This window comes from Glycine soja, chromosome 8 (genome assembly GCF_004193775.1).
Source record: "Glycine soja cultivar W05 chromosome 8, ASM419377v2, whole genome shotgun sequence".
NCBI classification, from domain to species: domain Eukaryota; kingdom Viridiplantae; phylum Streptophyta; class Magnoliopsida; order Fabales; family Fabaceae; genus Glycine; species Glycine soja.
The window spans coordinates 753096-765513 of record NC_041009.1 but is presented as its reverse complement, the minus strand read 5'-3'; the positions used below and the strand labels follow the sequence as shown (position 1 = coordinate 765513).

General features: G+C 27.7%; 1 protein-coding gene across 1 annotated transcript; it reads left to right on the top strand.

Moving 5' to 3' along the window:
* Positions 1–1336: 1336 nt before the first annotated feature.
* Positions 1337–2820, top strand: LOC114424670. Its single transcript, XM_028391532.1, has 3 exons — positions 1337–2089; positions 2174–2256; positions 2459–2820. Exons 1-3 carry the CDS (start codon positions 1504–1506, stop codon positions 2615–2617), a joined length of 828 nt encoding a protein of 275 aa, XP_028247333.1. The 5' UTR covers positions 1337–1503; the 3' UTR covers positions 2618–2820.
* The last annotated feature ends 9598 nt before the right edge of the window (positions 2821–12418 follow it).

Sequence of the window (12418 nt, the reverse complement as noted above, 5' to 3'; positions counted from 1 at the left end):
TAATATCGGAATATTGTCCTTTGCTTCTTTTTTTTTGAGTTGGAGGGAAATAAAGCAAATGTAAAGTAAGTGTAATAAATTAATAATTAAATAAAAAGGTGAAAAATTATCAGAAGTCTGGTGAGCTTAGTCGAGTACTTTTCAATTTTGTTATTTGCACCTTCTAATTAAAATTTCATTTTGCAAGGGTCAACATTAAGTGCATGTTAATTTTGGAGTTATTTTTTCTTTAAAAATATATTCTAAAATGAATACATACTAAGACCAATCGCCTACACTCATCATGGACTTTGATCATTCACATCTTTTATCTCATTTTGATCTTCCGTGTTTGTTTTTTTTTACTGGACTAATTTTGATCTTCACCCACACTTTCTATTTTTTTCAGAGAATTAAATATCCATGAGTGTATCACGTTATTGGAGTTTTGGTTTGAAGCTGAAATGATGTGCTCGCCATTAGCAAAGCTGAGTTTCTGATATCATCTTAACTAGTTGAACACATTAAATGAACAAGAAAGAAAGATGAAATAGCATAATGATTCTTCTTGATTGGAAATGAGTTACACAAGTGATTTTTATAGTAGTGTGGGCATAACATGGGCATTAACGACTCACACGAATCTTAGCTAACTTGGTAGAAAAATAACAAATTGCAGAAAAAATAACAAACTATAATAAAGCTAACTATTGGGACTCATGCCCCGTGTACGTACATCTTCATCATTGACTAATAATGAATATATAAAAGTGAAAATTTATAAAGACTAAACGTTATGATTTCATTTTCTGCTATAAAATACATATATATTGAATAATAAATCGCGTTGAGGTTTGATCATTCAATTGAGAAAATGGATGGAATCAACTTCAGACTTGGCCCTAAATTATAGGATCTTCATGGGCGATGCCGAAGATGATGGACATATTTCAATGCGGATCTTCATGTGACTTTTTCTATTATGTGGTTATGTGTCAATTCTAATTCCCATAATAGGCTGCTATAGTATTAATACTAAGTATTTATTAATTTTGTTGATAACTAATTTTTTAGAATCTTGCTCATCATCTTTGTTGGAAAATTGACCCTGAAAAAAACAGCATTGTTAGATATTAAAATTTGATATAGTTAGCTGGCATAATATGCAGTTTGACTGTTTGAGGCCTCTACATTTTCGTTCCACAGTACCAATATAGCCATGAATATTCCAACCTGTCGAGTTAATCCTTATCCTAAGTTGACGGTTTCTGAATTCCAACAACGAAAGAGAGTTACAACATGTTAGTTTGATTTCTAAAATTGCAAATCCAAGACTCTTTTTTGTGTGTGTGAAATGCATTTTTTTTTCTAATATTGACAGCCATTAACTGTTATTTTAATTCCACACCAAACCCCTAAAAAGCTTTTCATTCTCCACCTTTCTAACTTATTCATCTGAGCCAAATCATTTTTTTCCCTACCCTGCCTCTTCATTGCAGGCAAAATCATTGTTTTGTGTCTGCAATGGGGATTGGGAATTCAAAGTCAAATGCAGTTGAAGGAGAGGGGTTACCAGCCAAAATCCGCCCTATGCTCGTTAGCCGATATGAGGAGTTCAGAAAACGTAGGAATAGAGAAACCACCCTCTCCAAGAAGAACCTGTTGAATGAAAAGGATGACAATTCTCAATCTTCACACAGAACTGAAACAGAAGATAAGGTTTCTTCTTCAAAGGAGATTGAACCACCTAAAGAGGAAACGGTTGAGCGAGTAATAACCGCAGAAAAAATGTCCAGAGTGGTTCCGATTCCCAACTCTGAATGTGAAAATGTGGAGGAGACTCACCCCAACAAAGTTAAGATAGAGCAGGTTAACAAAAACATGGATCCCAACCAAGATATATTGAATCATGCTGTTGAGATGGCCGAGGCAGAACTAGTGGAAGAGACAAAGGAAGAAAAGGAGCAAGAAGTGGGTGCAAAAGGTGATGATCATCACGAGGATAGTGACGATGAAGATGAAAGTGAAGAAGTTGGCAGGTTTCTATGTCCTGGATCGCCTAGTTTCAGAATTTATTGCAATGAGGCTGAGAAAAGAAACGAGGAAGAATGTGAGTACTGAAAGAATTAATAGCATATTTGGTAAAAGCACCATCACTTTTTATCAACAAATTTAAAGTGTTTGATGAATGCAGGTAATAGTCCAGCCATTGTCGTGCTCCATAAGTCACGCAGTGCAGACAGTGTTCAAACAGCTGAATCAACAAATTCAAACGAGGTGAGATGCTCTCAGTATTTTTACTATTTCATTTCTTTTCCTCCTATCTTCTGTGTTCAAAATTGTTTGTTTTAAGTTTTAACTATATGAACCTTTGTTAAATACTAGATATCCAAAACAAAAACATTGCATCTCCCAAAATAGACAAATTGAAGACGACAAGAAAACACTTTTGGTGATTCTATTTTTTATTTTTGTTTAGGTACTTCAGGAACTAGAACCAACTTCGAAGAGAAAAGGACATAAGAAGAAATTTGGGGCTATGAGGACTCTACTCAAAGTTAAGTCGCTCTATCACCCAATGTGTACCTGTACTGGAGATGACCGAAGTCTTATTGTTACTACAAAAGCAACGAAATGATTAACAGACTAGGTGTTAGAAAGAATGAAAGACAAATTACACTCCCTTTCTTTTTTTTAATTGGTCAGAGCCTTTTTCAGTTCCTTCTGAATTCCCCATCTTCTGATTCCAACAATCAGATGTAGACCACAACTGTCTTGTCTTTGTTCATTGTGTAAAACGCCTGGTATATTTCTGGTTCTAGCATTGATGTAAATTATTTTCCTCTGATCTAAATTATACATTTTCATATGAGCCCTTTATTCCATCCACATGAAGTTAAAAACAGTTTTTCTTTTGAACTAAGATTAAATAAAATATTATCTGCATGAAAATCAAATCACATCGTTGAATTCCATGGAGTGAAGCCCAGATGCCCATCCAGTAAAAGCAAACAAATCTAGAGACTCCTTTTAATATTTACTTTATTGACTAACTATCAAACCTCTATTAGGATCCACGTGTCTGGTAACATGTAAGAATGTATTCACTATTAAATGGAATTTCAAGGAGCTCTTCCAATTCATATCAAAACCTCATCATATTATACTTTCTTTCTGAGTAGCTACATCCCCACCTGAACAAACACAAGAAACGACACACTCTAGTAAGGACGCAAAATAGAAGGAAAATATACAACAGTAGAAGATTTTTGGAAAAGGTACACACAAAATTGAGTTCAGTGAAGCATACCTAGACAACTCCTCGTCTTCCAAGAAAATCTGCAAATCCTTTGATTCCATCAAGAAATCAACTGCTTCCTCATTAAACTTCACCAGGAAGCCTAACTTGATCAGCTCAGAGAGTGCAATAACATGATCAACATCCTCACGCAATACGCCCACAGAGATTGCTTCTGAGAAATATGCGGCATATTTTAGAATGCTTATATCTCCACTGGAGTCCATCTTCTGGGTAAAAAACTTTGAACTCTCCCGTTCCCAACGTATCATTATGTTTACTTTCTTAGTAATGGTCTTCCCTGATGATAGAGATAAACTATAGCAAACAGTGACAGGTTCAATCGTCTCATGGACAATAAGGTCAATAAGACCCTGGACCGCTTCATTGAGGAAAAAAAAGGCTATCACTTCTCTTTCCCATTTTCTGGTAGTACCAATTATTGTTCCACTTGTTAAGGAATAAAGATTAATCTAATGTGGATACACATGAAATCTTCAAATTTTATGTTTCAACAACTTATCAACAAATACACATATAATATGTCGTCTATTTAAATATAATTTAGATGCAAAATAGATCTTTTTATTCTATTGTATTTTGAACATTTTTTTTTCTTCAATTGGTATCAGAGTCTCGATTTTTTTGTATTCAAAAAATTATTCCAAACACCTAGCGGAATAAAAAGATCTATCTTGCATCTAAATTACATTTAAATAGAAGACATATTAAATATATATTTGTGGTTGAGTTCTTAAAGCATAAAAGATTTCACCTCTATTCGTCAACAATTTGAAAGGTAGAACAATAATTGGTGCTACAAGAGAATGAGAAGAGAAGTGATAACTTTTTTTCCTTCAACCTAGGGCTGTATTTACATCAAGCCAAAGATAATAGATTTGTGATAAAATCGAAACAATTACCTTATCTTTTAAGTCATTTTAAAATATTTTTTCTTGTTATTTTCTATTGCTAACTATTTAGCAATTTAAACTTAGAAAAAATAATTGACCAAGTCCAACTTTATCATATTTATAATAATCCTGTGATAATTTAGATTAAAATTTTAAAAAAAAAACTTATTTCTCCTTATCATAATCTCTATTATAATAACGAGTCTTTAATTTTAATCAAAGATATTATCAAATAGACTATTTAATCAAATAATGAAATATGATAATAATAACAAAATAATACTTTATAATTTAAAATTACGATTGATTATACGATGATTTGGATCGTAGACATACAAATTTATTTCCAACATTCATGTCTTTCTATGCTTCCATTTTGAGACTAGAACAAGCAAGAAAGCTGAGGACAAAGTTTAACCAACCCCTTGCCAATGAAAATATTGCTTGGATCCACTTGCCTGACTTCCACACCATCCAGTAAGGATGATTCTTCCTTAAGCACAGACTCGGATATAGTGCTTACACCAATTTTCTGGAAGCTTTATCTTCTGGTTTCCAATCATTTTTATTCAAACACCTATATATTCTTACTATGGTGGAAGATTCAGAATGCAGATCAAGGTGACTAGCCATTAATGAGCACCCTATCTTAACATTACCAATAATTCCAATTGCATTGAGTTCTTCACTGTACAAGGCAATCTCAGGTCCATAAAAAGTTTCATCAATGAATGGTCCATCCGTTGGCTTTAGGAACGAACTCCACTTAGAATCAAACAGTAAACATTTTGTCTGGAGGCCTATAACCAGTGTTTAGCTAATTATTTTGTTTTGGAGAATTATTTTTTGAAGTCATCTCCATGAGATTTATAATGCTCACGCAGTAACCGGATGCATTCCAACGATAAAAACACAGTCTCACTTAAGGCAAGTAGTGACAAAATTCAGACCATGTTTGATTTCAGTAATTACTCCCATACTCTTCAACTCCTGTTTGTACTCATTTACAAACTTGCCATAACAATTGTCACTGTCATCAATAAAAGTGAGACGAGTAATTGCAGAGAGAGATTCCCAATCTGGACCAAATAGAATGCATTCTTTGGAAAAACGCATGATTTTGAAGAAATCTAAAGGAAACATGTAGTCAGTTTCTCTCAGCCGTCTTAAACACGAGAGAAATGACTCGACATGATGTTGGTTAAAGGAAGCTTGTGATGCCTTCTGCTTTGTTTGCCTCCTCAAAATCAATCACTCCTCCGGTTTTCTTCAACTCAATTTTGTAAGTGAATATCTTGTCTTGATAGAATTTGTGATCAATCACGGGGAAATCATTGAATACATCTAGTATGCAGCCCCATACAGGGTCTAGCAATAAACATTTTCACTTGGAGTTTTGAAACCAATATTCGTCTTCAAACAGTTTGTTCCTTTTAGGGCATCAACAAGTTTATCATAGACATCAGCAAAATGTATACATTCCAGCATCAACACAACAGCCTCAGCTGTCTAGGATTTCAAATAAGGCCATGATTTTAAGTGTTCAATAACAACTTAAAGGTGACAAAAAAAAAATATGTTAAGGTGTTAATTTAGAAAGATAAAACAAATTAAGGTGTTAATTTAGAAACAGATAAAAAAAAATAGATTGAGGTGATAAGAGATTAAGAAAACTTTCTACAAACATTCCTTAAATTCAAGAATATATTTCTTAAAAACGCTCTCATTCAAAATAACTATTCTAATTTATATATTACTGAAACTTTAATAGTAATTAAGGTCATTGCAATATATATATATATATATATATATATATATATATATATATATATATATATATATATATATATAATAAAATAATTATTCAGTCAATTAAATTATTAAATCTTTAACATATTTTGATTTTATATAATACGGTAATTAGTAATTAAATCAAGTTTTAAGGAATATTTTTTATAATTTTGGTAATTTTTGTTTACTATCATACTTTTAAATAATAGTTTTATGGATTTTTATGGTTATTGAAATTTAAATTTAAAATTTTACTATTCATATCTGTTTAAAGTAACTTACAATAGCCTGAAAATTTAAAATAATCTAATAAAATTTCAAAATAGAAATTATTAAACTATTAAATAATACAACGGAAATGATTATGTTTAATAATCTACAACGTAATCATATTTTTGTGAAAAAAGACATTTTTGGAATATAAAAAATAGATCAACCACGTGGGGGTGCCAATAAAAGTCGTCAAGGTGAGAATAACAACTCCCAGTAAACTATCTTATATGAGTTTGGTTTTCTTCCGTATTTATTGTCGTATTGACCGGTGTTTTTCGTTTTCTCATTTCTTTCTTTTGTGGTTCTACAATCAACCTATCAAATATATTAATGAATTCGTTTGTTTTAAATTTAATTTAAAACTATTAGAATTATATATATATATATATATATATATATATATATATATATAAATGGATTTTAAATACAAATTTATATTAAAATATGTTTTTGATTAAAAAAAACTTTATTTTTTGCGTAAGTTAAACAGGTCACAAATCTTATACATTATGATATATATATATATATATATATATATATATATATATATATATATATATATATATATATATATATATATATATATATATATAAAGAGAATACAGATCCATGCTATTTTGTTGTTTTTCTGCTTTTTCTTCAGTAGTAGTTCACATATATGCCAATTCCTTTCAAATCAGGCCATTAAATTTTCTTTGTTTCAACTAATAATTATCTTCGACGGGCCACACGCACATTTGACTAGTGATTTTCACCATTGGTAATTGAATTTGCTTTCCCTTCATGATCCTGCCGTGCCTTTGCATAATCTTCAAGCGATCCCACAATTAATCAAATTCTATATCTGTATAGTTATGATTTTCTTTCCAAAGGCACTATAAAATTTGTTTATTTTAAATTTATGGTTATTTTTAATTTTGTTAAAAATTGTTCTACATGATGCCCTTCAAGTGGCAATAAGGCTAAAAAGCTAAGCAGAGCCTAGTATCTAAAGGCAGCATGAGTATTCAGTACATATTAAACAACTGTATAACATGTAAATTAAATAATCTTAAACATTTGTTCCTTCCTCTACATATTTCGGAAATACAATTTTTTATGAATTTTCGGAAATAGATTAATCTATATTTAATAAAAAAAATTATCAGCAATAACTACTAATAAAAATAAGATCTTTTATACATTTTTTTTAATATCCTATCCTTAACTAATAAGAGTTTGGGCTCAAATATCTTGTTGATTGTTGATGTGAAAAACATAATTAGAAAAGTAACCATTAAAAATAATCAGTCAAGTATAAAAATTATTTATTGATAAAATTAATTGATAATTTTCACTTATAATATGATGACAATTTAAATATTAATTAAATTTCTTTAAAATGATTTAAAATATTAATTATATTTTTTAATTTATGTGTTACTAATTTAAATAGAAAGGTGAAAATGAATACAGGTAATATACATGAGGTTTATTTTACCTTAAACATGTTTTAAAAGTAAAAATAAAACATGAGCATAGATTAAGAAAAATTAAATTGTGATTTTGATTCTTCTACTTTCTTAAATTCATGATTTTAGTTCCTTAGAATTTTAATTATAACATTTAACCTCCTTAATCCTATAAATTGATAATTTTGATCCTGATATATTATTAATAAATAATTCTAATTATTTTAGTTATTAAGTTAATTATAAATTAATTAAAACTATTAATTATTAAAAAATTATTATTTCTAATTTTTCATAACATTAGGTTAATAGTATTTTATTAAAGTTTTTAATGATTAATAATATTATTTAATTTATAACTAATTTAATATCTCTAATAATCATAATTATTAGTTAATAATTTGATATGAAATCAAAATTATGAATTTTGAAAACTAGGACACCAAAATTATAATTTAATCATTAAGAAATTATACACGTTTTATGCCATAAAAAAGGTGAAATCGAATAAAACAAAAGATAAAATAAATTCATTTTACTTTATTCAAACGTTACGTTAAGAAAATATGTCATTTATAAATTTAGGGATAACAATAATGAATTCATTGTCATTCAAACATTAACATATCCACTGAATAAATAAAAAATCAAACATTAACATATGGTAAATTTATCAATAATGATAATTGCATGAATAAAGCGATATACATCCTATTACTTGGGATTTCATAACATACATGCAGTGTACTAGAACATAATGTTCTTCATTGAAAAAAAAAAGACGAACATAAGGTTCTTCACATAATTAGACGCAAGAAAATACAAGTTACATAAATAGTACATTCTAATCTAGATAGTGCTTAAACATAGCATACATTAGGGTTACATTATATAAATGATGTCATTGAATTTGGTAAGCATTCCATATTTCTTGAAAAATAAGTAGTTTGAATGTATATGAAAAATTGAAGCTTACAATTATTTTCCTCTCAAACATGTTATCCCTAAATTATTCCCAAATTTGTCAACTTTTTTCCTTTTAGCTTTATACATTTTTTGTAATTTATTATACAATTTTTCTATCGATAAATATTAATTATTACTACGTTAGTTTTTGTTAACCAACATATTCGAACCCTCTTCAGGCCCTTTACCAATTTACTATATAAAAATTTATTATCTTATTGTATCTAAACAAAATTTCATTAATTAATTTTTTTTCAACAAATTTATCCAACAAAAATTGACTCTAATTATAATCAGGTATAACAATAATTAACTATGTATATAATATAATTAATTACTGAACTAATATAATTTTTGTAGATGTATGAGAGACACCCTTAGAGTGTATTTGATTTAGAGGAAAAAATATGATAGATATAAATAGAAGAGAAATAATTTTAAAATAGAGAAATAAAATGATATTTTATGTTATTTGATTTAAGAAAAATAAGTGGAGGATAATATTTTTTTACAAAGAAAAATCAATTTTTTTCTAAAAAATTGATTTTTTGAACCTAAAAATCCATTCTTTTAGCTAAAAATTGTTTTTTATGGAAAAAAAATCAATTTTATTGTAACTCCGAAAAATAAAATTTTATAACTTTAATCTCTCCAAAATCACACAAATTAAACATATTTATTCCATTTTCATCTTCGCTAACTTGTTTTTTTAAAAAAAAACTAAACACAACTTGAAAGCTCCTAAAACTTGAAGTAGTAAATGAAAATTATTATGATCGGGGTGGTGGGTGGAGAAGGAAGTGACTTCATTTGAGGTTAATGTGTGTAGCAACTAGCAAGCCTGATCCGGCATTTAATTTAAGAATAGAATCGAATTAATTACAAACTTATCCGTGACTAGATGCAAACGTTAACCAATTGGTTGGGTCCCATCCTTAAGCAGTGGATGTTGAGAACCTTTTCCTCCGAAGAAAGCACTTACCCTTTTTATGGCAACCTTGACTTTTTCGTCTCATAATCTATGTCCTCATCATGCTGCGTCGTTTTGGACTTACACAGCCACCATTTCACTGACAACACCAACTCACCATCTCTCTGTTTCAAACTCAGATTGTCATTCCCGTTTCCCTGTCCAAACTCATGTCTGCTTTCTTCAAAGTGCATGCCCCTACACTAAATTAATTGAGATTAAGTTGGATTATTTTTACTAACAAAAAATTAATAATTTATAACTGATATATTTTTATAAGAAAAAACTGTCAAGTAATTATTATTATTTAGTATAGTAAATAAAGTGATAGTGCCACAACCTTAAACTCCTCACCTGAAAAATCATCATTAATCCACAACTGACAAACCTTAAAATTCTCATTCGTCGCGGACCACCACCTTCGCCACCGCTTACGGAGGCTCCCTGCGTTTTCGATACTCTACCATCGTCCACCCACTACTATAGTATATTATTACTTATCAATTTTTCTATCATGTGCAACTTTACACAAGTAAGACTCATTAATTATATACTTTCAATTGAGCTAATTAGTTGCGATTCTTTGAAAAATAATACTTCTTTCCTCCTAGTCCAAAGTTATTTTACAAGAAAATTAATAAATGATTTTTTATCATGTTAGTTATTAATTATTAATTTTTTATTAGAAGGAGGAATTAAACCCACATTATTTTTCTCCTTTTTTTTATTATCCAAAAAACTTTATAACTCCTAAACTAATAAAAAAAATGAAAGATAATACTCTCTCATTTTTAATATAATTTTCGTTAGAATAAAAAAATTGTTTCAAAATAATTGTTATTTTAATTTTTTACTGTAACATTAATTTTTTTTTCATTTATATCCATTGTTATATTAATTTTTTTTCATTTATATCCATTGTTATATTAACAAAAAAATGAATTAATGATAATAAGGTTATTTTTAAAAAAATTATTATTCCTTCCGTCTCATTTTAATTATTGTCTCATGGAGCATTTGTTTTACAAACTACTTAGTTATGTTTAGAAACACACAACATGAAGAAAATTATCCCACTTTTGTTATGATGTCATGAAAAAATTTATCTTATGTATATTTTATTCCAATAAAAAACATAATCTCACGTTCTATCAATGTTTAGTCACGATAAAATAAGCAACAAAAATTATTTTCATAGAACATGAATATCTCTTTATGAGTAAAAATTCATATATATCATCTTATTAACCACTAGTTCTAGTACTCTCTCATTATTCCATCAATTGCTTCAATTTTTTTCCAATCCCACAAACAAATTTCATTCTTGCCCAATTAATATTTCCCTAATTTAATTGATACATTTTACGATAATTTTTCATTTTCCTCCAATGCTCCTTTCTTAATTGGCAATTCTTGCTTCTCTTTCAATTATCATAATCATAGAACACATGGAGAGGAAACAAGGGATGTAATGACAGTCTTTGTAATAAAAATATTTTGGTAATTATAATATATATTCTTGGGTCAAAATAACTCAAATAAACATATGTTTTAATCACTATTGGGAATATAAAAAATAATTCCAACTAACTTTAATAGTTAACCAAACACGTTTTTTAATAATACCTGTAAATAACATTTCCATGTTTTCTTTTTTGGAAAAAATATTCTTGGGACTAAAAAAATCATTCATGAAACAAACACATTCTTAGGTTGTTTTACACAAAAAAATAAACTAATAAATAGATGGAAGGGAATTGCAATTTTGGGACATAAGGGATATAAGGGGGTAATAATTTTATAAAATTAACCTTATCAATAAAATTATAAAAGGATATAAGTTTAAAATAATAATTAATGTTACATTAAAAAACTAAAATGATAATTATTTTAAAACAAAAACTTTCTTCTTACACGATGATTATTATTGAACGAAAAGATTATTAGTATTTCATTTATTCCTATTCATAAGACCCAAATACCTAATTCATCAAGATTAAAAAAAATGGTTAAGTTAGTTGATAACAATATTTTATCTTAAATTTATAACTTTTTCTAAAATTATATTTTTTATTAATACTCATTTATTTTATAATTATTTTTCAATAAATTATATTTCTTATTTTAATTAAGAGTATTTTTAGTATTAATATAATAAATATTATTGAATATTATCAAAAACACATGCTATAGAAATATTATTTTGATGGGAAGAGATATCATATTACATTAAAGTAAGTTCATAAAATAAATAAGAGAGAGATTGTTTGCTTTATTCAAAGAAACATAATTAAATAGTTAATGAAATTTTGTTGAATTCAAAATGGATCATTAACAGGCTTAATTTTGTGATAGAAAAATTAATTACTATTAATATCAAAATTCATCAATGGATTTAATGTTTCAAGAATATTAAAAGAGAAAAGGGTTATACAATAATAAAATAAAAAATATTTTATAGCGTTATTCAGTCATTCCATCATTACTTATTATATATGATAGATTTTTTTATCTTTAAAATAATTATCATAATATAATTCAAAAGATCATTTATAATTACATGACAAATAAAATCAATACATAAATATTAAATTCATCTTACAATTAATGTATTATTATTAATTATTATTATTATTATAATAAATTACTAGAATTATCAGTATCATGTTAATGTAATTATTAGGATTAAAATATTAATTAGTGATTCTTTGTAAAATTGTAAGTGTGGTAATTATGATTATATATAACACATACTCTCTTTTTAAAAACAATCGAC

Bases quoted from the DNA above. Each gene is read 5' to 3' on its own strand.
- LOC114424670 (XM_028391532.1), top strand. From the start codon at position 1,504: ATGGGGATTGGGAATTCAAAGTCAAATGCAGTTGAAGGAGAGGGGTTA. The intron at 2,090-2,173 runs GTGAGTACTGAA...TGATGAATGCAG, and splicing joins GAAAAGAAACGAGGAAGAAT to GTAATAGTCCAGCCATTGTC. The intron at 2,257-2,458 runs GTGAGATGCTCT...ATTTTTGTTTAG, and splicing joins AATCAACAAATTCAAACGAG to GTACTTCAGGAACTAGAACC.